Source organism: Salarias fasciatus, assembly GCF_902148845.1.
Source record: "Salarias fasciatus chromosome 7 unlocalized genomic scaffold, fSalaFa1.1 super_scaffold_4, whole genome shotgun sequence".
In the NCBI taxonomy this organism is placed as follows: domain Eukaryota; kingdom Metazoa; phylum Chordata; class Actinopteri; order Blenniiformes; family Blenniidae; genus Salarias; species Salarias fasciatus.
The window spans coordinates 26,071,419-26,098,682 of NW_021941229.1; the positions used below are offsets into that span (position 1 = coordinate 26,071,419).

A 27,264-nucleotide genomic window follows, 5' to 3' on the forward strand; every position below is an offset into this window, starting at 1 on the left:
ACTTTACAACATTTTTGAGAGACGGACCCGAATGTGATGAATTTGAGCCTGGACGTTCCTCAAATCAACACGAACTACATAAATGGAAGAATTTATCCAGTTTATCGATCAAAGTCGACTTGGATTTATTGGGACTGTAAGGAGCCGATCATTTTCATGATCAAAGGATCAACTTTTTAGTCTGAAAACTGACAGGAAGTGGAGTAAAAATCTCAAGGATCGATTCAAAAAAGCCACAAACAACAAAGAAGTCAGATAAACACCGAGTCGACTTTCCTGTGTAAAATCTGTGTAAAACCACAAGAGCCAAAAATGGCAAAAATTGACACAAAAAGACAATTTTTCATGACAGAAAAGCGAACATTGACTCAAACTAAAGCCTGTGTATTCCACTAGCGAGACCAGTTAGCGACTTTTTTGGTCTGAAAACCGACAGGAAGTGGAGAAAAACGCTGCTTCACAGCGATTCCACATCCAGGTGATGAGCCGAGTCAAAGAGGAAGTGGTGGAAATGAGACGAAAAGCCAAAAAACAAGACAAAAAGAAGGTCAAGATGCAGCTTCTGACCAGACACTCGGTGAACTCCGCCGCTTCCCCAATACAACAGAAATACTCGATCAATCCCAGAGGGAAACTCCAGACGTGCTGGACTTCACGTCCCAGAGTTCAGGACTGAAAGGAGGAAACGACGCCGGAGCAGCTTCAGCTGCCAGAGAGAAGCCGCTGATGGATTCTGGGAGTTTTGCTGCGGCTCCGAGACGATTTAGCCGATTTGAAAGTGGCGGAGTTCAGACTCCAGGAGGAGAAAAAGCTTGAAACGCCCTGAACGCCAAACCAAGCGAGAACCGAGGACGCGGAGGAGGAGGAGGAGGAGGAGGAGGAAGGCTACGAGTCTCCGATCCCACGGCGACGAGTGGCAGCAGCTCCGTGCTGAAGCTTCCGGGACGAGAACTCATTCTTTGCAGGAATGCAGATGTTTGGTGTTTTTTTTTTTTTTATTTCGACTTTTCTTCAATAAAATCTGCATTAAACTTCTGTTTCTGTTTTCTACGTGAAACATGATTCACTCCATCATTTCATCACTTCGTTGGCTGAAAATTAAACTATGCAGCGTTTTCATCCTCCATACTGAAACATGAACGGTGTGTCGTCACTCCGTTCTCTGAAATGTTCAATTACTGCTTATAGTGAAGCATAATTCACACGACAGCGTTTAAAATGATCGTCTTCCTTCGCATTTTGGCAGAAGCTTGGATATTTTCGGAGTCCAGGTCGCCGTTCCTGACGTTGGATTGAAAAGTAAAGATCGATCAACATCCAGCATCCCTGCAAATCATTACCCATCATGCATCAGCGCCGCTTTACGAACCGAAGCCTGGTATTTACAGAGAGAGCGCCAGACGTGGAGGGTGGGGGGGGGGTGGGGGGGGGACAGGGTGGAGGTGAGAAAGCAGAGACAGACGGCTATAATACAGGGGGGGTTTGGGGGGGTCAATGGTCCGACACCTGCTGGAACCTCTCGGTGGAACGCTGCAGCTAAAAACAAACATTCTAGTGAAGTGGAAAGGCGGTTCACACACCTGAAGAGAGGCCGAGCCCACCGGGAGGATCCGCTAACATTTACACATCAGGCCGTTTCTGTGCAAAGACTGTTTCCTTTATACGAACGCAAAACCAGGTTGGTTGTTTTGTTTTTTTTTTTTTTGTTTTTTTTTTTAAGCTTTTTGTTGTTGTTGTGAACAGGAGGCGTGTGACTGGGGGAGGAGCTGTACAGTACCGGGGGCTGAAACACCCCCTCCCGACCTCCGACCCCGCCACCGTGAACCGTGTGAGGGCGGCGGAGGTCGGGCGGAGGCCGGGCGGAGGAGGGGTGGGGGGGGGGTGGTGTCCGGGGTGACGTCCTCATGGGGGGTTTGGTTGGTTTGCCTCACTGCTCATGAGCAGCACTGGTGCCTCGAATCGGACCTGTTTTACGCAGCTGTGGACGAGAGAAACGGGCCAGAGGTCAGAGGTCAGAGGTCACAGAGCAGAACGCCGCTCCTGCAGGTCAGCATCAACCGCTCTCACACTCCTCAGCTTGTTTTTTTTTGCCGTTATTTGCCTGGAAATTGAGCCAATTCTGGGAAAATTAAAACTTTCTTTGTTTTTCTTTTAATGGCGTTCAGTTCACTGCAGCGGTGCAGAGCGGCCACATGTGGCCCCAGAGCCGCAGCTTTGACACCCCTGATGTGGAGCTCTGAAGCCTGGAGCGGCCGGCGACCTGCAGGAGTTCGGCTCAACGTTTTCGAGCAGCTCGTTCATGCCAGAAGAAAACCAAACGTGAGAAAAGAGAAATGAGGGAACGAGCAGCAGCTGGAAGGAAAAGCTGGAAATGTGAGTGAACGACAAATAAAAACAAACAAACGGTGAAGCCTGCCGCCACACACGGATCAGATCCTCAGATCACGTCCAGACGGGACGTCTGAGCGAATTATTTCATCTGAGTGACGTAAAAATGAACATAAATAAAAATCTGAAGTAAAAACACAGGCTGAAAATTATATATATATATATATATATATATATATACACACACATACATATGTATGTGTGTATTATATTATATAATTGCATTAATGAAAATCATAAATATTACAAAATGACCAGAAACTCTCAAAGTGAAAAATGTCATACTTTTATATAAAAAAATGTAAATAAAGTCAAATAAATCAAACAATATCACTGAAATAATGAAAATAAAATTATCGATGAAATAATTTAAGATACTATATTAAAATTATTATTGAAGTAATATAATAAAAAAAAATAAAAGTAGAGGAGGAGAGGAGACTGATCCAGGTGGAGCAGCAGATTCCACCAGATGAACTGAACATGAAGACGAGGAGACAGACGGCGAGTCGTGAGTCGTGCAGGAAACAGAGTTTGGATGTTAGAGGGTTAAAAGGTGAGAGATGCAGCGGCGGCGGCTCTTCCTCCTCCTCCTCCTCCTCCTCCTGAGGGGAAACTTACTCAGCCTGCCTCTAGAATCTGAACTACAGCGACGGCGTCTACTCCTCCGTCGCCGAGGTGCCTCGAACGTCTCCTTTCTGACGCATCTGATGTGAAGAAACAAGGTTAGAGACCCGGCGGGGCTCGCCACGCCCCCTCCCCCCGCCGCCGCGGCTCGCCACGCGGGATTTACCTCCTCCAGCTCCTTCTGCGTCTCCTCCTCCATCCGCCTGATGTCCTCCATGGTCAACCCCACCCACTTATCGATCCAGCAGAACAGCTGACGGTGGAAGTTGGTGAAAATTCGCTTCTCTTGCTGCAGAGAGGCAGAAGAGACGATCAGAAACCAACCTCAACATCTGGCGCTGGGTGTGAAACGTTAACGTGCCACTGACAGGAACTCAAAAGCTACATCTAGAAATGGATTTCATGAATGTAACTGAGAGGAAAAAGTACTTTTTGAATTAAACACTTCCATGTCTGGTCATATTTCATGATGAACTGGATCTTGTTCCCACTCAGGACACAAACTCTGCTTTTCCCCAATCAATAGAGAATGAACTGTCGCCCCCTGCTGTGCAGAGGCTGAAAAGACAACAGCGAGCGAGCGACCCACCCGGTGGATGAAGTTCTCCACTTTGGTCTGCAGGCCCCACCACCGGAACCGCACCGTGACCAGTTTGTACGCACACATGTAGGGACAGTCTGTCTTCAGCTCGTTCTGTGGACGGACAGGGAGCAGAGAGGAGGCGTGAGAGGAGGCGGCGGCGGCGGCGGCGGCCGGGGGCGGGGCCACGGCGGTGCCGTACCTTCCACTCGGGGCCCAGAGGGCCTCGGCCCGTCTTGGCAGACTGGAAAAGAGCCGGGTCTTCTTCTGGTTTGTAGTCCTGAAGGGAGACGGCAGATTGACGGTTCAGGAAGTGGAAACGCATCGTTTAAAAAAAAGATTCACATTTGTGCTTTGAACAATAACGACAGAAGAAGTTCACAGTTGTTCTGGAGATATGAAGAGCAGAACTTTAAACTTCCTGGGATCAGACTTGATTCTACAGATAAACTCTGAACTCTCCTCGTCCTGCGCCGTCCGAGCGTCGCCTCCACTTCAGACCTTCCTCCTGGAACACCTGAAGAGTGGGCGGCGGCGGCGGCCGGGCTGTATTTTTACTACGCTGCTGCCGCTTTAATCCCGCCGTGGCGAGCGCTGCGGCAGATGGACTCTCAGATTAAGCCCGGGCTTCACCGCTGATCCACTTAAGTCATTACTGTGGAGCAGCGAGTGGAAGGAACCCTGGACGACTGCGACCCGCCTGCAGGAGAATGGCTTAATGCCTCCTTTTAGTTTTTAAACCGCAGGTAGCATGACGGATTAGCCATCAGCTGCACGCACGCACACGCGCACGAGCTTCAGACCAGATGCAAGAGTCGTCATTTCGGTTGAAGCAGTGCAGCGACGCAGCAGTGGAGACTCCAGGTCGGGGTGCAGCGCAGCAGAGGTCAAAGGTGGAGGCGAGAGGTCGGCTCAGAGGAGACTCTGCAGAGGTAGAAGGAGCTCAGAGGAGCCGAGAGGCTGCAGTGGAGACGGCATGTAAACACGACCGAGAGGAGGGGATGCTCTGACACGCCCCTTCACACGGGCCACGCCCCCTCACCCAGAGGCCACGCCCCTCACTCCAGTCACTGGCGATTTCCTCGGTGTAAATAAAGAGTTTCCACTGCGACCCCCCCCCTCCGCCCGCCCCGGTGGTGGAGACGTCCTGCTGTCGGAGACAGACCGGCGCTCCTCCGTCCCGCTCGGCCGCGGCACGCTGATCCACTCGCCTAATGCCGGCCTGGCCCCGTTCTGGACTGACCCCGATCCAGCAGGTGTTCCCGACACGCCCAACCTCAACATGTGGAGTTCAAACCCCGATTCCCCGCAGGAGCCACGCAGACGCGGGACGGCGGTGGCTCTGCAGCGCACGGCCGCCGAGAGGAAACTATCCCGGTGTGGGTCAGTCGGTCGGTCGGTCGTCATGACAACGGGGGCGACTCAACTGGAAACTCACCCCTTGAGCCACCTCGTCTTTGCTGGCGATGTCTATTGGAACGACCTCCACAGTCCTCCATGTCTGCTCGTCCAGGTCGTGGACCTGCAGCAGGAGGAGCGCACGTCAGAGCGCACGCACACACACACACACACACATACAACACTCACCACTCAAAGCAATAAAACACTCCACACACATGCAAAATACACACAAACTGACTCCAAGTTTGTTGTCATTTCATGACTGGTTTGTGTTTGGTGTAAATTTCTTTAAATACAAATATTAAAACAAATACACACAAAAAAAAGAACACACACACACACGCACACACGTGAGACTGTGGCTGCGTTTCATTTTCTTTAAATGTAAATATCAAGACGTTTTCATGACTTCATCGTCTGTTGGTCGATATTCTACTTTCTACATTCACCTAATGGAGTTTGGGATTTTTCATTTGGTGTTTTTCAGCCTCACTCAGGGATTTTCCTCTTTTTTTTAATCTCACATTTAAACACTATTCTCTCTGTTCTGTGGTTGTTTTGACACATTTTCAGTCCAACAGGCTTCCTGTTGCTTTGGGTCACATTTACATGAGTTTTGAAGTATTTGCATGGTGATTTAACTTGCTTCCTATCAGCCTGAGAAGTTTCTCCTGTAGAGATAAATTAGATGAAGTTCAGCCTGTTTTGGGCTAAACTGGTTGTTTTTCATGGAAACTGCTGAGCTGCATTTTCCTGACATTTTTAAAAGTCATTTTAACCATTTTGAATGTCCATGTTCTTATTTTCTTCTTATTTATATCGAGTTCAGTTCATTCTGTGTTTTATATTTGTTTTATTCCCTTTAATCTGAAAGTAACTTTGGAGAACTGTGTCACTTTGTGGTATTTGCTCCTGAATTCGGCCTTCTGGAGCCTTCTGAGATCATCCAGAGCTTAGTGTGGCATTACATTTTAATTATTTCATCCAAGCTGTTAATTCCTCAGCTCTCATTAAATTGCAGCATCTATAGGATATTGATCATTTTGTTAGTTTTTTTTTCCCACCATTATTTTGAAAGTCCTTCACTGTCAGTTTGTGGTCATTGTTGTATCTCACATTGTTTTTGTGTCACTTTATGGTTGTTTGATGCTACAAACTGGATTATTTAAGATCCTCTGATGGTTTCAGTCACGTTTTCTGTTTTTTCAGAGGAAGTTAAAGTGCTACGGTAGTTATTTGCCAGATTGTGTAAAACTGGACGTTTATTTCAGTCATTTTCAGTTGAGGTTAATCCACTTGACAAAGTGAAGGAGGAAAAACGTGTCAGAATGTGGCTGTTCTGCATCTTTTAACAGCTATCCTGCGTGTTTTAATTGATGAATTTCTTTTTTCACTTTAAGCTCAGATGTTTTAGATCCCACTGTTGTTGCGTCGTGCTGGTTTTGAGTCGCGTCTCAGGTCTGGACGCTTTGCACCGGTGTGTTGACGGTCTTGTTGGTTTTTATTCTCTCATGTCGGCTCCATCGTAGCCTCAAAGTTATTGTTAATGTCACGTCGATGTTAGATTTGTCTCGTTTTGACGATTTTTCCAGTCGTTCTTTCTTTCCTCAGAGTCATCCTGTCAAATTCACTGTGGCTGCTTTGGATGGAGAGCGAGTTATGCAGCAGAGAAGCATGATGCATGCTGGGAAAAGCAGGACACACAGTGTTCTCGTGGACTCACGTTTTCTACTGTTCCCATGTCTGGTTTGTGCCACGTCTCGATCTTTATTATAAAGTCGTCCTTCATGTACTCGTTCTGTGGAGAGAGAGAGGGAGACAGAGAGAGAGAGAGAGAGAGAGAGAGAGAGAGAGAGAGAGAGAGAGAGAGAGCACACACACTAATGAGCCCAGGACACCATGAATGGAGCGAGTTGTGAGAGATGTACTTAAAGCCTGCAGCTAAATCCAATTAAACAATCAGACGTTTAGGCTGAAACATCGCCGGCGATGCTGCGGCGCTCGGCTCCACGCCGTTTATTTTTAACCCCGCGGACCCCCGCCGGCTCGGGCGGACGGAGACGACGGCGCCGTGAACACGACGGTCGGTCGGAACCGAGGCGCCGATGCCTTCAGGGACCAGAGGAGGAAGCAGCTTTATTGGCAGCTCTGAACTTTACAGCGGCGGAGTTTTAGCGGAGCTGACAGGAGGCTGCAGGACCTTCACCGCCGTCCGCACACAATCAGGACCTTCGTTAAACTACGAAAAGCAAGAAAAACCAGACTTGCAGCAGCAAAGCCACAATACGTCACTTTGTTTTCCTCTTAATGATCATTTAGGACGATTTAAAGTTGTCTTATAACTTCGTGTGTTGTGTTGTTGACATTCTGTGCCTTGGTTTTCATTTTACATCTATTCTTTTTTTTATTATTTTCTGTGTTATTTAATCTCCCTTTGTGGCTGTTTATTCCCTTGCTTGTACTTGCTTTGTGTCTCCTCTGGTCCCTTTGCCTCCTTTTTAAACACTGCGCTCATCTTTCAGCTCATTTCAGGTCTTTTTCACGTCATTTCTCTGGTTTTTGTCGTTACTCTGTAAGCTTCCGGGTCATTATTTTGGCTGAATTCTGTCTTTTTTTTTAGTTATATTGTGTCTCTTGAGGTAATTTTGTTGAGTTTCTGTCAGATTTGACCTTAATATCCTTCACAAGCATCGTTTTCCATCAGCAGGTGAAAAAAAAAGAGCAGCTTTACAGAGAAAGTTGATTTTTTTCTGCTCAGTCCAGAGAGACTCTGTATGTGGCCTGATTGAAGTCACTCAACTGGCAGAATAACAATGGACAACTTTTTAAAACCTCATCAGCTCTGAAGACGACAGGATTTTAAAAGACTCGACTCACCGTCACAACTGCAGCAGGTCGGGGCGTCGAGGCGTCGGGGACGGCAAGCGGACGGAGAGATGAGGGGAAAAGAGTCGGCGTTAGACTGACCGGGACAGACGGGAGGAGTGTGTGTTTACGGGCGAGCGGCCTGGACTCACTGGTGCGACAGTACGGGTAGGCGTTCCAGGCCTTTTCGTGAAAAACTAGCGCTCCTTCTGGTGCGATCATCTTCACAAACCCCGGGACTTTACTGTGGAGGGACGAGACGGGACGGGGGGACAATCAGCAGGACGATTCGACTTTCACAGCGCGGCAAACATAAGGCCCGCGGGTAGAAAAAAGGCCCACAAGAGGAGTGGTTTGGAGGTTGTTCTTTAAAGAAAATCACGTTTCCTTTCATTAAATCGTAGCCAGTGCAAAGAACTCAGAAGGAACCAAAAACTATTAGAAACAGTGAATGAACTGGTTGCATGAAGTCCAGACACACTGGCTGCTCCGGCAGCGAGCGGCGGCCTCCGGCCGGGCGGCGGCCGTCCTCACTTGCCTCTTCAGGTGGTAGATTTTGTGTGTGTACTGGCCCTTCTCTCCATCCTTCTCGTAGGGTTCGTTCTTCAGCACCTCGATGCCTTCGCCGCCTCCTGTCTCGTTCTTGCTGGCCTCGGCCACCGAGTACAGCTGCCCGACTTGATACTGAGAGAGAGAGAGAGAGAGAGAGAGGGAGTGAGAGACAGAGAGAGGGAGAGAGAGAGAGAGGGAGAGAGAGGGAGTGAGAGACAGAGAGAGGGAGAGAGAGGGAAGACTCCCTCAATATCATGCAGCAGCATGCTTTAGTGTGTGTTCAGAAATGTGTGTTGATAAATGCTGTGTGTGAGAGCTGCAGGTTCTCTCTGCAGTCGTGTGTGTGTGTGTGTGTGTGTGTGTGTGTGTGTGTGTGTGTGTGTGTGTGTGTGTGGTTTGTTTCTGAGGCTGAACAGACACTTCATGAAAAGCGGCGGCAGCAGAACAGGAAGCTGAGGAGGAGCCGGCAGAGCAGCAGCGATACTCACCTCTTCCACAGAGACCGGCAAGACTACACGGCTGGGGGGGGGGGGGGGGGGGGCAGAGGAGGAGAGAAACCAGTATGTTAGTGACACATGGATGAGGACTCATACTGTGTTTTTCAGTTGGTCATATGAAATACTAAAGCTCCACCGACGCCACTGTTTTTAAAGGATAAATACGAGTGGCGACATCACTACATTCCCCACACACACACACACACACACACACACACACACACACACACACACACACACACACACACACACACACACACACACACACACACACACACACACACACACACACACACACACACACACACACACACACACACACACACACACACACACACACACACACACACACACACACACACGTTCATGTGCAACAAAAGAGGCTGAGAGAGACTCATCTGACCGATCAGGAAGAACGAAGCTGCACCTTAAATATCTGGAAAAAAGCCTCTGAATATTTCTAACGCAGCTCGCCGTTTGGATTAAATTCACAATCATCAAGAACTCAAGCCGAGGTAATAATTCTCACACTGACTACTTACTCTGTTTACAGGCATTAAACATTTTGAAAACCAAGAAAGAAAATGAGTTCATTTTCACAAACATCTGCTTCCACCCAGGTCTTATTTCTTATTTCATGAAGGAAAAATCTTTGTCAGCAAAACCTTCCACTCAGCTTCAGAAATGTTCATTATTTGTGGAAATAAAGTGAATATTTTTGGATTGAGGGATTTGCCGTTATCAAGACAAAACAAACTCCGGGTTGACTGGATTTTGATTTTTTTACATCTGAAGAAGTGGAAAAGTTGTCATGTGGCTGTTTTTCCACAGTCGGATCATCTCAGTGTGTTTCCGATTGAGACGGGACACAAACCAAATAATCCAGAAAATAATCTGAAAACACTTGAATTCCCTGAAGCAGCTCGGTGGTCGTTTCACTCCCGCCGTGCTCGGCGCTCTCTGTCAATCATGAACGGAGCGGGTGTCACGGCGGTAACGGCTCGCTGCGCCGCGGTTATGTAAGTCAGGACGTGTTCAGGACGGGTTAGTGGGTCAGGAAGTGAGCGGAGAGGAGAACAAGTCCAGTCTGCTCTGCAGTAAACAAACCGCCGGTCTCCGAGCTCCGCCGGCCGCTGCGTTCCGCTGCATTGTGGGTAATTCTGGGAGCGGTGAAATACGGTGACGTGAAATATCAACGACTGGATCCAGGAGCCGGGATGTGATTCAACACCTCTCCAGGGACACGCCGCTCGCCAGGGGCCGGTGAAGCGCCCCACGTCGCCACGGAAACACGTCACGAACCATGTCCTGGAAAAAGGCGACGCTCGCAACAAGACCACCACGCCCCCCCAAGTCATCACAGGAACGCCACGCCCCCCGTGTCGTCGCAGGAACGCCACGCCCGTCACACGGTCCTGGACGAAGGCGGAAGAATCAGACGTAAACCTGAACCACACCAACAACAACGCATCAGACCTGTGTGCTGGACGCCGCCCGTCACGCCGTGGGGCTTCTGCTGGGTTCAGGTGAGCTGAAGCAGAAGCAGGGAGTGAACCCCACCCCCACCTCCACCCCCACCTCTATCACCCCCACCACCTCCACCCCGCTGGACCAACCACAAAACCACATCTGACTCGAGCCCAACGAGATCGACCTGCATCAACCCACTCTCTGGGATACTCCAGAAACCTTTAGAACATTTAAATAGAAGCTTCATCAGAGTTTAATTGGAAATTAAGCGAGAAAAAAAACCCTGAAGGTTATAACCAGTGTAACTATGATCATTTATAACTGTAGAAATATTAAACAGAATTTAATAGTTTATATTGTGAATAATATTACTCTGATTTTCTGTTTCTGTTCTAATCTTTTGTTCTACATCCTTGTGAGGAACTAGTTTTATCGAATTCATATTATTTGTGTTCAATAAAATGTTGGTGTTTATCACTATTTAACCATTACAGCTTTGACAATTTTTTTTTTTTATTGCAAAGTAAATGAATAATGTGAATAAAGTAAGTTATTACTATTAAAACATAATACTTTGACATTTGTGTGGCCCCTTTTTAGCTTTATTCGAAAATCACATCATGATTATTTAAAAAAAAAGACTTATAGACAAAATTACAGTTATTCAGCAATAAAATCTAAACTCAAATCATCTTTTATAAATTTATTTCTGATATTAACACAACTGACATTCATTTTAAATTATCTCACTTTAAACATGTTTTTTTTCTTGTAGCACATAAAATGTTTTTAATGTATTTGTTTTGTCCCCGATTCCAACATTTTGGACGATTAATCTGGAAATAATCTGAATCCAGACTTAACAACAGGTACTTCTGACTGTGGCAGACAGAACAGCGTCACAGAGCAGGACGGTCTGGCCACGGCGGTGACATTAAGCTGCAGGTTTACATCCAGAAGGAGGCAGTTTATCAATCAGCCGGCAGTTTACTGTAGTTTCATGATGAGACCATAATCCGCACCGTTATACAGCTAACCCTTCAAGCTAGTAGCACGAAACTACTTCACGTTAGCTCAAGCAGGAACAGCCACCCTCTGCCTGCAGGCGGGAATAAAAAGCTTCGAAACGCTTCAAAACGGATCGTTCACGCCGATGCGAGTCGTGTTTAAGACTCCGGGCTGGAATAATGAGGTTTAGAGATGAAGTCGGCTGTCAGCTAGCAGCTAGCCGGCTGCTGAAGCTAACTTAGCCACGTTAGCATTCGGGGTAAATCCGCGGCGCTGAAGTTAGACTCACGTTCACAGTTAAAGGAGAACTTCGACAGACATTTAACCCTCAAAAAGAGTTTAACTTTGTGTAAAAAGCCTCACTGCGGTCTGACAACCGCCTCAAAATGAAATAAAACTTCTATATTACTCGTGGAGAAGCTGTAATGGTGCATTTTACAGCTTCCCCTCGCTTTTATCAAACCACATAAGAGCAGATGCTGAAGATTAAAGAAACATTTTCCTCTTTTTTGAACATACGGATCAGATTTAAAAAGGTCTAAATTAATAAGTCAGACACTCAGACCAGTGCATTTACAATGTGGTTATACTACAGAGGCCACAGATTCACTGAAACACTGTTTATGATTACTCAAAACAAAGGAAACTGAATTAATTTAAAAGAAATATGCAAAGAAATGTTCAATTAAAACCCTCCCAAGACTCATCCTTAAAGAAGATAAAGATGAACTAAATGGGTTTTTATCTCCTAAAACCACTAATGTAATTACAGATATACTTAATGAGTGAATCATACAATTTGAGGTACTGTAAACTTGAGATTCACATGTGATGAGAGAAATGTTCCTGTTTGAAGTGAGAAAGAAAATTTTCTGTTGTTTTTCTACTTGTTAATGATGTTACAGTGAATCCCTGGACTTTCAAATCTTTCCCAGAGCACTCCAAAGCAGTTATAAAGTAAATCACAGTTTTTGGGTGACAAAGATGGAATTTGTCTGATTCTTTTATTTTTATTTTTTTTTTAAGAATTAAGTTTGAGAATGAAGAAACTGAGATCTGGTGGATTCATTAAAACAGATTGTGACGAGTCAAAAAGCAGATTAGGTTCATTTTACAGTCTGTTGATTGATTCTTCACTCAGAAACATGATATTTAAACTGGCTCGATGCGTCTCAGATCAAAGAACTCCCTCGAGATCGCTCGGACCACTCGAAGAAAGACACGCTGGGTCTAAACTTAAAAAAGGGGATTTATCTAAAGTTATGCAGAACAAAACTGTTTTACTGGATTTAAATGAGTTCCAGACGCTTCAATCAAAGGCTACGTTCAGACTGCAGGGCTTAATGCTGAATTCGGATTTTTTTTGCGAGTTTGTTCACATTTACAATAAAATGCAACTTGTATGTGATCTCCTGTCTGAACTTAAATACCACCCTAAAGTGTCCCGCATGCGCAGAAGAGGACGTCTTGACCCATACTCCGGAACAGTAGGTGGCGGTAATGCACCTAAGTTGGTTTCCAACCGTTGTAAAATGCCAAAGAGAAGAAGAAGAAAAGGACATAACAGTGTTTGCAGAAGTAAACATGGACGATAACGGTGCAGCGTATTTTATGATTCTGACGTTGTCGTCCAACCGGAGCAAAACATTTACAGCCTGATTTTAAGAAGAAGTTTGAGAACAAAGAGAGCCGAGTTTTTGGCCATGGTGTTTTGTGGGGCAGTGGCAGCAACGTCCATCTAGAGAAACGCAGCCAGGAGTGGTGGGACAGTGATGAGAGGCTTTAATGATACGGAGTTCATTAAGAATTTTGGGATGACAAGAACTACCTTTATGTACGTCTGCGAGCGCCTTTTTTGTGACGTGTAGGTCGGATAAATGCGACCTGGCCGTTCAGACTGAAGTCACATGGCAAAAGATCAGAGACGTATCAGATTTAGGACCACATATCCAAGTATCCTGGGTCGCATTTGAAAAAAATGGGATCTGTGTTGTTCAGACTGTCATGAAAAGATCAGATCCAGGTCGCATAGGGGCAAAAGAAATCGGATTTGGGTCACTTCAGCCTGCAGTGTGAACGTAGCCTAATTCTTCATTCTTGAAAATCCTTTTCACAGAGAAAGGATTCATAAGCCACATGAAGTTTAGTGTAGAAATCATATTCACACCTTTTAAAAAGAAATGAGTCTAAAGATGCATTAAAACAAATGCAGCTTCAAATTCTGACCTTGAAAGTAGAATTCAGAGGTCTAGTTTCAGCATTTTTAATCAGAAATATTCTGCATTTCTTTGTGTTTTAATGAAAACTTTCTCTGAGCTGAAAACTAATGAGTTTAAATGTCTGATTATTTACACACAATTACAAAGAAAACTGATTTAAATAGACTGGCTGCTGAATCTGACCTGGTTTACTGAGGCTAGCTTAACAAACACATCAATAATCATCTTATTTATCCTCCAGAAGTAAGACTGAATGTGTAAAATACTATCTGACCACTATGATTGTGTTATAGTTAATCAATAACCTCAGCGGGATTATTGATTGTACCCGATTCAGTCCAATAGTTTTGATTAGGATCCAGATTAACACCGTTTACATGATTGTTTTTCTAAAGAAACTGGGATTTTACACAAATCTCCAGCTTCTTTCCACAACTCAGTGGAGATTAGATCAATCTGCAGTCGATTGGTTATCGATTGATGAGGCTGTATAACCTCAGAGAGACTTAGATTTATTAAAACACTTGGATTAGTAAAATGTTTCTAATCCATGTTGAAGTGCAGAAAAAGTTCATTCTACTGTATATTTGGTGATAGTACAGTAATTCCCCCTCACACACACACACACACACACACACACACACACACACACACACACACACTGAAGTCTTTCCCAGATCATTCTAAAGAAGCTAAATGTTAATGAAGTCGTTTTACTGCCTGTGAAGATTGGTGTTCTGTGAAATACTAAACATTTATCTCACATTTCCAAGTTTTTTGCATAAAAATTAGTGTAAATTCAAAGCTTGGTTGAGAAAATCAATAAAATTTCCACATTTCACGTCTTTTTACCATGTAAATAAGAAAAAAGGAATTTTCCCCCCATAACTATGTAGAAAAAGAGTTTTTACTGTGAATTACTGAGTCTTCTTAGCACCGAAAATAGATTTGTAGCCTCTGTAGATAACATACTGTTAAATTACATGAGTATAAACATTGAATATTGAGCATCCGCAGCTGGTTTAGCATCTAAACCTGTTACAGGAATCTTATTAACTTCTGTAAACAGAAAATGAGGAAAAACAGTATGTTATTATTCTCAATATAGTGAGTGAGTGTCGCAGTTTCTGATGAAAACCAGAAAATTGACGTTTTCCACAGTTTTAAAAATAAAATGACAACTTTAACGTACATCTGGAAATCCACAATAATTTAACCCTGCAGGATACAACACTGAAATGGGCTCAGATGCATCTTTTTCTTGAATGAAAGGCGACAAAATGGATTTAGACCTGATTATTTCAGTAGTTATCCTTCTAATTTGACATGTGTGGATGGACAAACTGATTTAAAGGAGCTTGTGTTCATAAAACATCTATAACGGGTTTGTTTATATATTATCCAATATGAAAACAACACTACAGCCTTATTTAAGCTTTATTAGCACAACATACACCAGATTGACTGGTGTAAAAGCTGGAAATTGTTGCATTAAACTGGTTTACAATAAATAACAAATATTGCCACTCCTCTGCTTCTTTCTAATAGTAAAGCGAAACCAGGAAGTGGACCACATATCTGTCTGATTATGTCAGATGTCTCTGCAGATTATGTCGGATGTTTGGGATGTTTCGGAGGCATCAGAGGGAAGCTGTGTCACCAGGTGAAGTTTTCTCCCCACTGCCACTGTGGGTCTGACTTCGGCGCCGGGGAGGAAACCTTAATCTGCCACTCACGGGACCAAAGCTTAACATTAACGGCACTTTAAAGCTCTAACACGCTGCTAACCGGCTAAAGGCGCTCGCCTCGGCGACGTATTCGACCACCGGGGTGACCCGAACGGCGCCGCGGCGCTTTGTTTGCCGGGAGTGAGATTTTTTTCTTCTTCATCGGGGAGCTAATTATCCCGCTGCTAACACTCATGCTAACAGCAGCGACGCCTAAAAAAGACCGGTGCCTCCCGTTATCCGCGTCCCGATCCACCCGCTCCGCTCCGGGATAAATACACCGGGAGACAGCCGCGCGCCGAGGCCGCGCGTGTCCCCAACGCTAACGCGGCCCCGGACGGAGGCGAATAACCGGCTGGATGCGCCGAAAGAGGTTTTTTAGGAGCAGTTTGAGACTCACTATTCCTTGATGAGCACCATCTTCGTCACCCGGCCGCGGCTGCGCACTGAGGCGCGGCTCCGCGGGTACTTATAGACACGTTAGTCCCGCCCACCGCCGCATCGCTGATTGGCTGAGAGCTCCACACCACTGTCACGTGGTCTCTTCACTGTATCCACTGTGTCATTTCCATTATGTATACATTTTACATTATAGATATTCAGCAATGTTTCCCTTGACTTTAATTCAAATCATGAACAAAACATGTATTTTATTCAAATATTTTCACAGTGTGCGTCAAGTATTGAATTAGCGTAAATAAAATGTATAATAATTGTATTATATTCACTGTATTAACAGTCAATTACATTTATATTACTAATAAAATTTATCCCTGATGAGGTTATTTTGTAATGTTTGAATAATACCTCTGTATTCCATTTAAATTACAAATGCTTATTTACAACCGTGTTTTAAAAACATATCAATTTGTGTATGTAAGGCACCATTACGATCATACTGCACATTTTGCCAAGACAGATTAATGCAACAGTCACAATCTCTAAAGAGAGAGAGTTGATGTGGAGCACTGATGAAGAGCACTAAAAAAATACAGTGTACCTGTAATTGATGTAACTGTGTATCATGGGTGATGTTGCTTTTGCAACTCTGTTAACAATTTAAAATGTATTATGCAAGCATTTGTTAGCCGCCCCCCCCCCCCCCCCCCCCCCCCCCCCCCCCCCCCCCCCCCAACAAATTTCACTACCAGCCACCACTGCCTCAGATCCCAGAGGAACAATGCAGTTTTCGTCCTGGTCGTGGAACACTGGACCAGCTCTAGACTCTCCATAGGGTGCTCGAGGGCTCATGGGAGTTTGCCCAATCAGTCCACATGTGTTTTGTGGATTTGGAGAAGGCGTTCGACCGCGTCCTTAATGGTTTCTTGTGGGGGGTGCTTTGGGAGTACGGGGTCTGGGGCTCCTTGTTAAAGGCTTTCCAGTCTTTGTATGACCAAAGCAGGAGCTTATTTGCATTGCCGGCAGGAGGTTGGACTTGTTCCCCGTGCATGTCGGACTCCGGCAGAGCTGTTCTTTGTCATCGATTCTGTTCATAATCTTTATGGACAGAATTTCTAGGTGCAACCAGGGGCCGGAGGGGGTCCAGTTTGGTAGCCACAGGATTTCATCAGAAAATACTGTCCTGTTGGCTTCATGGAACTTGAACCATCATGCACTGGGGTGGTTCGCAGCCGAGTGTGAAACAATGGGAATGAGGATCAGCACCTCCAGATCCGAGGCCATGGTCCTCGACCGAAAGAAGGTGGCCTGCCCCCTCCAGGTCGGTGGACAGATCTTGTCCCAAGTGGAGGAGTTCAAGTATCTTGGGGTCTTGTTCACGAGTGGAGGACGGATGGAGGTGAGACTGACAGGCGGATCGGTGCAGCGGCTGCTGTAATGCGGTCGTTGTATCGGTCCGTTGTGGTGAAGAAGGAGCCGAGCCGAAAGGCGAAGCTCTCGATTTACCGGTCAATCTATGTTCCCACCCTCACCTATGGTCATGAGCTTTGGGTCATGACTGAAAGGACAAGATCCCAGATACAAGCGGCTGAAATGAGCTTCCTCCGTAGGGGGGCTTTACCCCTTAGAGACAGGGGGAGGAGCTCAGTCACCAGGGAGGAGCTCGGAGTAGAGCCGCTACTCCTCCACATCCAGAGGAGCAGCTGAGGAGGCTCAGGCACCTCTTCAGGACGCCTCCTGGACGCCTCCCTGGGGAGGAGTTCCGGGCACAACCCACCGGGAGGACCTGCTGTCCGCGGGACCCGGCCCCGGATCAGCCGTAGAAAACGCATGGATGGATGGACAAATCTGAAAATCTATTGGATTTTGAATATATGTGTTATTAAATATCTACAGCATTACTCATATTTCTTTAATTTTAATCGAAATATGTGAGTTATCTCAATTGTATAACACAGTGCTGTATTTATATCGGATTAGCCATGCAAAGTAGAATAAGTAACAGCGTAAATACACAATTATTGGTGTTTTTTTTTTTCTTTTTCTTTGCTATTTATTGAAAGGATATGGACATTTTTTACTGAATTAAGTGTGTGTGCGCGTGTGTAGTGGCTTAAAAAGGTACATTACCATCTATATTTGTGCTATCAGCAAAAAATACACATTTCACAAACTTACAAAGTAACTTCACCTGTTTAATAAATGTAAGTAAAAAGTATAAAACATGAGATCTTGTGAGTTTGTGCTTGTATTATAAGAAAAAGAAAAAGACATGTCAGTCATTTTTAGCTCCACTGAGGATAAAAAAAGAGTTTTTTTTATTTGTGAAATTTTGCAGAATTGAGATTGTTCTTCGGAGTCGGAGTCTGGCACCTTCAGGTTAAAAAGTTATCAAAACAGTCGGAGGAGTCACGCTGACATGATCGCACCGGAAGTCTGCTTCCAGCACGTGAAACCCCCCTTCCCCGCTGCTCCTCCCACTTCGTCGAGTCGACAAGGACGAAGCGTGGCGGCACCGGCGGACGGACTCCGCCCCGGCAGCTCTGCTGAAGCAAGGCACACTCAACACATCCGACTCGCTGTCACACCGCACTCTGAATCCGCTCTCAGCAGGAGTCGTGAAAACCGGACGGATTCTGTCCGTACACACACACACACACACACACACACACACACACACACACACACACACACACACACACACACAAACACATGCAAATGTAACAAAGTCGTGGAGCAAAATTTGAATGTTCTTCGCTGTCTTGGAGTCTCTTAAACACACACACACACACACGCGCACACACACACACACACACACACACACACACACACACACACACACACACACACACACACACACACACACACACACACACACACACACACACACACTCAGGGTTGAGACTTAACCTGATGTGCCACCAGAGGGCTCCTAATCTCCTAATCTTCAAATCTCAAAGAATTTAACTCAAGGGTGTCAAACACAGAGGTCAGAGGTCACTCACGCAACAATTTCATCCTGAGAGGGCCGAACCGGTGACACGGAGCCATCATAACCTTCAAGCAGAAACTTTTAGAGTTTCTTTGTTGTGACGCCGAGTATATGAGACGAATGTTTTCATAAAATTACGACAGTAAATATCTACAACCTCAACGTGAGCCCAATGTTAGTAAAACGTCTCGTGAAAAATACAGTGAAAAGTCTAAAAACTGCAGTGCATTATGGGTGTTTTCACAAACTCCCCCTGACAGTATGGCTTCGAGGCTAATGCTAGGTAGCTAGCTAGCTTTCATTTTGCCATGCATTTGGTGGTCTGGCCGGATTGGAGCCCCTTGCAGGCCGAGTTCGGCCCGCCGGCCTCATGTTTGACCCCCGTGACTCAGAGTCCGGGTCTGAGAGAATAGGGAGTCGACTCTGTGGAGGACATCTCCTGAAATCTGCGGATCTGAGCCGGAATGTGGTTCAGAGTTCAGCAGGACAGACGTCCCAGCGTTCAACATTTAGAAGAAGGGAAGAAGTGTCCGGGGGGCGGGAACCGGTAGCCGTTCCCGGCCGGGAGTCTCACGCCCCCTTTAGAGTTTTTGGGGAGACCGGCAGAAGGGGGCGGGGGCGGCTTGGCCTCCAGGTTCTGGTGGTCCTCTGGGTCCTCCGCGGGTCTCGGCGACAGGTTCAGCAGACCCAGAACGTCCTTCTGGACCGTGCTCATCTTCCTGTTGCCGCCCCGGGGGAACCCGGCCGGGCACGGCCCCTCCTGCTTCTGGCCCACGGCGGTCCAGAAGGCCTTCAGGCTGTGGACCGCCGGGACGGGACTGGACCCTGCGGAGGAGTAGGACAGGGCCGGGGAGGCGGCGCCGGGGCTGGGGGAGGTGTAAGGCGAGCCGGGGTGTTTCAGTTTGACCTGCGAGGGTCCCTCAGGGGACGGGGGGGACGGGGGGGACAGGGGGGGGCCGAGGGGACAAGGGGGACAGGGGAGGCCGGGGGGACGGGCTGCAGCCGGAGCTGATCTTCTGCAGAGACGAGGAGCGGGACGGCGGTTTTGGGACGAGTGGGCGGGGGCGTGGAGACGGGAGGCGGGAGGGGGGACAGATGAGCGGGGGGGGACAGGGGGGGACAGGGGGGACGAACGGGCCCTCAGACTGGCCCTGCTGGGGGGCCTGCTGAATGCGCTGGTCTCAGACGGCTGGAACCCCCGGCCGCCGCCGGCGGGAGTCAGCGTGGGGGTGGCGGGGGTGGACAGGGACCGGGCGTGGCCCTCGCGCCCCCCCTCGGGGCCCCTCGGGGTCTTCCCTCGGACCTGGGCTTTCTGCAGGCTCTCCACCGCCTGCATGTGGCTCTGGGTCTCCTCCAGGATCTTCTGGGCCAGCTCCTGGGGGTCCAGCTGTCCGGCCGGGCCCGTCCTCTCCTCCTGGGACTTGACCGTGCTGTCCGTCTCGGTGCTGGACTGGTCCGACTCGGAGCTGCTGGTCTTGGCCTTCCCGGACCGCCGAGGAGACGAGCTGGAAGGACGAGAACCACAAAGAAGGTTCACTTCCTGAAAATTTGTCACCTGACGGCGGATCCCGGCGGTCTGCTGGAGAACTCACCCTCCACGGCTGCCGGGGACGGAGGGGGCCGGCGGGGGGGCCTTGATGGGGGACGTCGGGGTGCTGACGCTCCCTTTAGAGGACACGGTCGGCGGCTGACCTCGCTGCCGGTGTCCGGCGGGCAGCGGCAGGGTGTCGCAGTCCCTCCCCCCTCGTCCCAGCGGCTCGCTGCTGATGATGGAGAAGCCCTGGTACTCCTCGTCCTCCCCCTCCCCTCCCCGGGCGGCCGGGGCGTGGCCCTGCGAGGCGTAGAGCCCCGCCCCCCCGCGGGCGCCCCGGTCGGCTCCTGCCGGTGGGAGCGCCGGCTGACCACGTCGCTCCCGGCCGGCTCGGGCCGCGACAGGAAGCTGAGGGAGGAGGCCAGCGAGCTGAGGCTGTACACCGAGATGGCGTCGCACGACAGGCCGTCCGGGCAGACGGGGGGCGGGAAGACGGCTGGGGGGGGTAACAGCCGAACTGCGGCTGCGAGGCCGACTGGGACGAGGACAGGGACTCCAGAGACGACGAGCTGTCCATGCTGAGACGCTTGGGAAGCTCTGTGGAGTCTGAGGAGACGGAACCAAGGTATAACATGCAGTCTGCTTCAGTATGTCGAAAAACCATCATGACAGGATGGAACTAACTACAAGTTACACTATTTATAGTCCCAATCTTTGCTGCGATGATTGGGTAGAGCTAACTAAGCTAATTTGCTAGCGCCACACGATGCTAAAAGGTTACAAATATGCTAACATGTGATTCTTGTCTTTATTAAACTTTTCTGCATCGTCAGAAACATCCCGGAACATTTGTATGGACAGCTAGCTTCAGTGGCTAGCAAGGTAGCATTAATCATGGCGGATCTGATCCCAACACTGCCACCTGCTGACTGTCAGCGGTACGGAGTGTCAACCATCCAGAGTCTGCTCCGCTGGTCGTTGGGAGGAGGATCGTTTCATTCTTGTGATTTCAAAGTGACTGAGGTGATTTCTGAAGAGCTGATCGTTGTGTTCCTTCTCACCAAACAGAGCCAGGAGCGACTGCAGGGCGAAGTGCATGGTGCGCCTGCTGGCCTGCTTCCCGTCTTCAGCACCACCTCCTCCTGACCCACCTCGCAGAGGGTCGAAACCTGCCGGAGAGACGAGAGCGTCTCCTAACATCAGGGTCTGCGTGGCGGCGGCGGCGTCCTGCTGGGAGAGCGCTGTCCAACGGCACTCACCGAGCGCCGCCAGGAACTCGTGGCAGCCCGGCAGCCTCCACAGCTGCACGCTGATCGACACCTGGATGGGCGCCTGCGGGAAGTCCTGCTCCTTGTCGCCCGACTGCAGCTGCACCAGCACCTGGTGGAGCTTTCAGAGAGACAGGAAGACACCGTGATGGATGAGGAGGGCGGAGGCTTCACTCCGTCGCCTAAAGCTCCACAAACATCAGCCGTGACTTCGGGGCACTCTGATCGGCGAGTCCAGCAGTCCTTCGGCGGCGTCACTCACCATTCCCGCCATGCTTTTTACCGCCTTGTGAAGCGTATGAGAGAAGAGGAGAGGCAGCTTTAGTGGGTCGGTCCCGAGTCGGCTGGGTCATGGCGGTCAAGCATCGGGACGGTTTAAGGATTCAGATGTGGACCTTCAGGACCCGTTTACACAACGATCTACTAAAGCCTGGAACTCACTACAGGACGTCTCCACCGTCCCCGACCCAGAGACTCAGAGACCCAGAAGACTCAGAGACTCAGACTCAGAGATTCACACTTGAAGACAAGCAAACACAGATAGCACAAGATTTTCCTTTTCTGATCTTCTACTGCAGAGTTCTGCAACCTTCATGACCCAAAAGAGCCATTTTAATGACTTTCCCTCAAGTCCAGTGGTTCTGGAGCCATAAAGAATATAGAACCTTTAAAATGAGGCGAATGCAGCTCAGGAAGGTTCATTCTTGGTTTTGATGAACAAACAAAAACTAGATCTTAAAGGTGCATTAAGGAGTTTTTCAACTTTAAAAATACTTATTTTCCACCATAAATATGTTACCAATGTTTAATGATGTGTACAATGTGCCCTGACATATTCAGTACCAGTACCTCTAACAGCGCTAATTGCCATTTGAAAGTTGCAGTGCCGGTCCGGCACCAGCATTTTTTTGGGAGAATTGAAAGGAATGATATAATGCATGCTCCGGCTGGCCTGATGGAGTTAAGTTTCGTTTGTCCGCCATTACTCCGCCAGACGCTTAGTGAGCAACAACTAAGCAGGATCTTCCAGAAAGTCAGAACAGACTGGCTTCTAGCACTGCCACAGCTCCACACAGACTCCACCAGGTAAAAGAAACTTACATTTTACTTGAGCGCTACTAAAGAGCGAGGAAGGAGTTCCTCTCTTCCGTGCACGTGAGCCACAGGCATGAGTGTTTCACTAAGCTGCATTACGCCCAAGGCCTGCAGGGGGCGTTGTTTCGCATAAAACGTGCAAACTCCTTATGCACCTTTAAGATGAATTCATGAGTTTTAACTACGGTTCAGAATAGAGAACATTTTATTACATTGAACCTATTTTTGTACCTGATTTTAACAGTTTTGTTCTTTTCAAGTTTTTTTTTTGAACAGTTTTGAAATTTATCAAGTTCTCCTCTTTTTAAACAGTTTTGTTTGCCTTTTTTTCTGTCATATTTAATTTTCTTATGTTAGAAATTGTAGACATCAGGTTTTTTTAAGTCTGTTCTAATCATTATTTTTCCTCATTTCGTGTGGTTTTTTCTATTTTTCCCCAATTTTAACTTGAACCTTTTTTGAATCCCTTTTGAACCAAGAGTGATGAATCATATAATAATATAAAATAATTTAATGTTTATTCATGTATCATGTCAGGAAGGCTTCATGGAGCTGCTACAGAGCGACTGAAGAGCACCATGTGGCTCCAGAGCCGCAGGTTGAACACTGTTCTAAGTGTGTTGAGTGACTGAAGAGCAGAACACACACTCGCAGATTCTCCAGCACAGAATCGGCTCCTTCACGCTCAGTCTTGACTTTAAACCATTTCCCTTCATTCCTATGTTACATTCATCTCCACTATTGATAATTAGCGGGGGAGCTCTTCCCCTCAGTTTCATTCATTCATATCCGCACCTCATTCACACACATCCGAGTGTCAAACACTGCTGGCGACAGCAGCCACCGAACACCATGCTGTGAGGAGATATTTCATCCCTCAGCTGATTACTGAGGGTTTCCGGGGAGGAGAAGATCGGGACGGAGAGTGAACCGGCTTCAACATGACTAATGGTGCTGAAACAACCGCTGCTGGAAAACGATGCCGCTGCTCCTGTCCATTAGCTGAACCCCTAATCAAGCTGATTTACTTAATCACGGAGGAGCTAACCAGCTCTTTCTGTGATTGTGATATAAGCCCGCCCCCATTGTGTTGATTCGCTCCATCCTTATTAGGCTCATTATCCGCACGCCTAATTATGTTGATCATCTTCATCCGGAAGTGTTGATTCAACTGCACCTGCTGTGTGGTGAATATCTCCGCCCCCTTACTATGTTGATCCATCCCGCCCTGTCCAAGGCTAATTAACCCCGCCCCTGCTTGTGTTGATGAGCTCTGCCTGACCTCGGCTGAATTAATCTCTCTCTGTTTTGAAAGGACCGGTCCTGATTATCATCAACTCGGCATCAGGTGCTTTTCGATTGCCGCTGTCCCTCATCGTGGCGATTGGCTCCCGGACTGGTTCTGAGAAAGGCGTTTGATCCTCGCTGTCTTTGAAGAACTTGTCGAAACATGTCGAAGGCATGTTGTAAAAAGCTCCTTGCCTGACAAGAAGAAAACACACTCAACGGAACCGCTGCGAACGCGGTCATAACCCTTCGGATGAGTGGAAATATGGTTTGTGACTTCAGGTCTCAGTTGGTTAAAGGACAGACCTCCTCCTGGCGGTCCTGGACCCCAGGCCGGGAACTCCTGCTCTGACACTACAGTTAATAGCATGAGTGGTTCTAACAGCCGTCCCAGTACCTTGTGAATGAGCTGCTCTCCGGCTTCAGACGCTGTGATCAGTTTGCAGAGAGCCTGCAGAGCCGGGGGGTCAGACCTGGAGACACACGAGGGGGGGTGTTAGTTCTTCCACTGGATCATCCTCAACATGTAAACAGGAAGCTCTGAGCTGATGTAACAGAGACGCGCTGGGTGTAATTCCACGGCAGGCTCAGAGTGGCGTGCAGGAAGCTGTGAATAATAGAAGAGCTGAGGCACCGAGCAGTGACTGCAGGGTGGCGCTGCACTGCTGCAGCCGATCCCCGGGGTCCGACGGGGGAAGAAGACGGCCGCGGGTAGTCCACCGCCGCCGCCAGAGAAGTCCAGCCGGAAACCCACCGCAGACAGAAGGGCCTGCCACCCGGGAACCCCGCCGACCTTCACCCCGGCAGAGATGCAACCGTGAGCGCAGGAAACCCACAGGCTGACATTTACAGAGCGAGCAGGGAGGGAGGCGCACCTTGTTCTCCACGCTCTGCTGAGACGTGTACATCGGGTTGCACTGGCCGCTCTGGATGCGCTGCAGAGACTTCTCCCCTGGAACAGGCAAAGAGGCCAGGATCACTTCGTTTATCACATTCATCAGCATGACATTTATACATCGACACAGCACACATTCACACATCTGTACAGAGTATTGGGTTTGTTTGTTTGTTGGGTAAGATGCTCCACCTGGAAGGAGGAACCACAGTCCAAAGGCCATTTACTGCTTTCATGAGTGGTTGTCACAGTGTAATCACCTTAAAAATCAACAAAATGTATCTGCTATAACATTATTAAGAGTAATTTTGTTAAGTTCCTGAGGATAAGGTGCAAATAAGGTGACTGTGAAGGATTTTCTCTTTTCGAAACCTTTTTCATTGAAATCTCACTTCCTTCACGCTGGGCGCTGCAGAAAGCTCCTCTCCAGTCTTAAATATTTAACTGTACCACATAATAACAGCAGGGGGTTCAGACTACAGAGTGAAAAAACTGCAGTTTATGATATTTGGGGATTTCGGGGCTGGATGAAGGACCGCACACAGACTTCTGAAGCTTGTGCTCGTCTCATTCATGTGTCTGATAGCGGCTGGTGAAAGGACTGCTGCAGCGCTCAGTCTCAGCTCTAATGAAATGAAGCACATTAAAGGGTTTGGAGGTCTGGGCTCAGAACAGGCGTCTCCGTCACTGCGTCATGTGGGGACGAGTGGAAGACAAAGCAAGAGGAAAACTCAGTTTCTCTTGAGACATGAAGCCAAGACTGGATATGAAATTGACGGTCATCATCCGTCTTATTGAACTGTTAGATTTATCGATACATCAGTCAGTCCAGAGATCAGACTGTCCAACAAACCCAATTCATCGATCATCCATCACACCATCGGTCTTCCCATATTACGAACCACCCAACCAACCAACCAACCAACCAACCAACCAACCAACCAACCCACCCACTCACCTACCAACCAACCAACCAACCAACCAGCCAAGCAAACAACCAACCAACCAACCAGCCAGCCAACCAGCCAACCAACCCATCAACCAACCAATTAACCAACCAACCATCCAATCAAGCAAGCAGCAAGCAAGCCACCAACCAACCAACCAACCAGCCAACCCGGCAACCCACCAACCAATCAGCCAACCAACCGACTAAGCAAATGACCAACCAACAATCAAACTGACTAACCAACCAACCAACTGACCATCCTAGCAAGCAACCAACCAACCAGCTGACCATCCAAGCAAGCAAACAACCAACCAACTGATCATCCAAGCAAGCAAACAACCAACCAACTGACCATCCAAGCAAGCAACCAACCAACCAACCATCCAAGCAAGCAAACAACCAACCAACTGACCATCCAAGCAAGCAAACAAGCGACCAACCCACCAACCATCCAAGCAAGCAAGCAACCAACCAGCCAACCAACCAACCAACCATGCAAGCAAGCAAGCAACCAGCCAAACAACCAACCATCCAATCAAGCAAGCAAGCAAGCAACCAGCCAAACAACCAACCATCCAATCAAGCAAGCAAGCAAGCAACCAGCCAACCAACCATCCAATCAAGCAAGCAAACAACCAACCATCCAATCAAGCAAGCAAGCAAGCAACCATCCAATCAAGCAAGCAAGAAGCAAGCAAGCAAGCAAGCAAGCAACCATCCAATCAAGCAAGCAAGCAAGCAAGCAAACAACCATCCAATCAAGCAAGCAAGCAAGCAACCAACCACCAAACCAACCAACCATCCAAGCAAGCATCAACCAACCACCCAACCAACCAACCATCCAAGCAACCAACCACCCAACCAACCAACCATCCAAGCAACCAACCACCAACCAACCAACCATCCAAGCAAGCAATCAACCAACCAGCCAACCAACCAACCATCCAAGCAAGCAACCAACCAACCGATTATCAACCATCCAACAATCAAACCAACCAACCAACAGGAAAAAGAACAATCAACCAAGCAGTCAAAAAACAATAACAAGCAATGAAAAAACTAAGCAGCAACTCATTCTTCCATCCATCCATCCATCCATCCACTCACTCATGCCATTCAATTATTCATAATCTATTCCTCAATCATCCATCCATAGATTATTCATCCATCCATTGCTCCATCATTCACTGATCCATTAATTTAATCATTCATACTTTCATCCAGCTGTCGATCCATCACATGTGATAAATCCCAGCATCATATCCATCTATCGATTTATTAATATCCATTCATTCATCCCATCTGTGCTTCCAGTCACTCATTACTCCATGCATGTTTTCATCCACCCATTCCTCCATCCTCACTTAAATCCTTCAGTTCTATATATTTGTTGTTCATGGGTTCATCAATCTATTGATCCATCTGCCAGTGAATCCGTTCATTCATAAATGCATATGTCCTTTAATTTATTTAATCAATTCATTCATACATGTAGATTTTATCCATCCATCCAT

General features: G+C 47.6%; 2 protein-coding genes across 3 annotated transcripts in view; both read right to left on the minus strand.

The window, feature by feature from the left end:
• Positions 1 to 933: 933 nt before the first annotated feature.
• Positions 934 to 15,778, minus strand: pitpnb (phosphatidylinositol transfer protein, beta). 2 transcript variants are annotated; one of them, XM_030085228.1, is made up of 12 exons: positions 15,735 to 15,778; positions 8,902 to 8,932; positions 8,400 to 8,545; positions 8,014 to 8,105; positions 7,874 to 7,881; positions 6,720 to 6,794; positions 5,034 to 5,117; positions 3,798 to 3,875; positions 3,605 to 3,709; positions 3,182 to 3,304; positions 3,010 to 3,095; positions 934 to 1,978 (listed from the first exon to the last, which is right to left on the minus strand). In XM_030085228.1, exons 1-11 carry the CDS (start codon positions 15,752 to 15,754, stop codon positions 3,048 to 3,050), a joined length of 810 nt encoding a protein of 269 aa, XP_029941088.1. In that variant the 5' UTR covers positions 15,755 to 15,778; the 3' UTR covers positions 934 to 1,978; positions 3,010 to 3,047. The 2 variants fall into 2 exon arrangements, with proteins under 2 accessions (XP_029941088.1, XP_029941087.1); XM_030085227.1 differs by lacking the exon at positions 3,010 to 3,095.
• A 3,725-nt stretch (positions 15,779 to 19,503) lies between these two features.
• Positions 19,504 to 27,264, minus strand: part of LOC115383086 (tetratricopeptide repeat protein 28) — a 98,712-nt gene continuing 90,951 nt past the window's right edge. The window contains 14 exon segments of the mRNA XM_075410406.1: positions 19,504 to 19,810; positions 19,813 to 20,230; positions 20,318 to 20,600; positions 20,603 to 20,744; positions 20,747 to 20,862; positions 21,318 to 21,380; positions 21,383 to 21,416; positions 21,418 to 21,425; positions 21,516 to 21,645; positions 21,787 to 21,810; positions 24,304 to 24,373; positions 24,534 to 24,597; positions 24,600 to 24,699; positions 24,782 to 24,857. Of these exon segments, the coding sequence (XP_075266521.1) occupies positions 19,646 to 19,810; positions 19,813 to 20,230; positions 20,318 to 20,600; positions 20,603 to 20,744; positions 20,747 to 20,862; positions 21,318 to 21,380; positions 21,383 to 21,416; positions 21,418 to 21,425; positions 21,516 to 21,645; positions 21,787 to 21,810; positions 24,304 to 24,373; positions 24,534 to 24,597; positions 24,600 to 24,699; positions 24,782 to 24,857 (1,693 nt within the window). The 3' untranslated portion in view covers positions 19,504 to 19,645.

Excerpts from the sequence above, each read along its gene's own strand:
- pitpnb (XM_030085227.1), bottom strand. The coding sequence starts at position 15,754 with ATGGTGCTCATCAAGGAATA. Across the intron at positions 8,546-8,901 it reads TGCCGGTCTCTGTGGAAGAG|TATCAAGTCGGGCAGCTGTA; the intron begins GTGAGTATCGCT and ends TCTCTCTCTCAG. Across the intron at positions 8,106-8,399 it reads AAAATCTACCACCTGAAGAG|TAAAGTCCCGGGGTTTGTGA; the intron begins GCAAGTGAGGAC and ends GTCCCTCCACAG.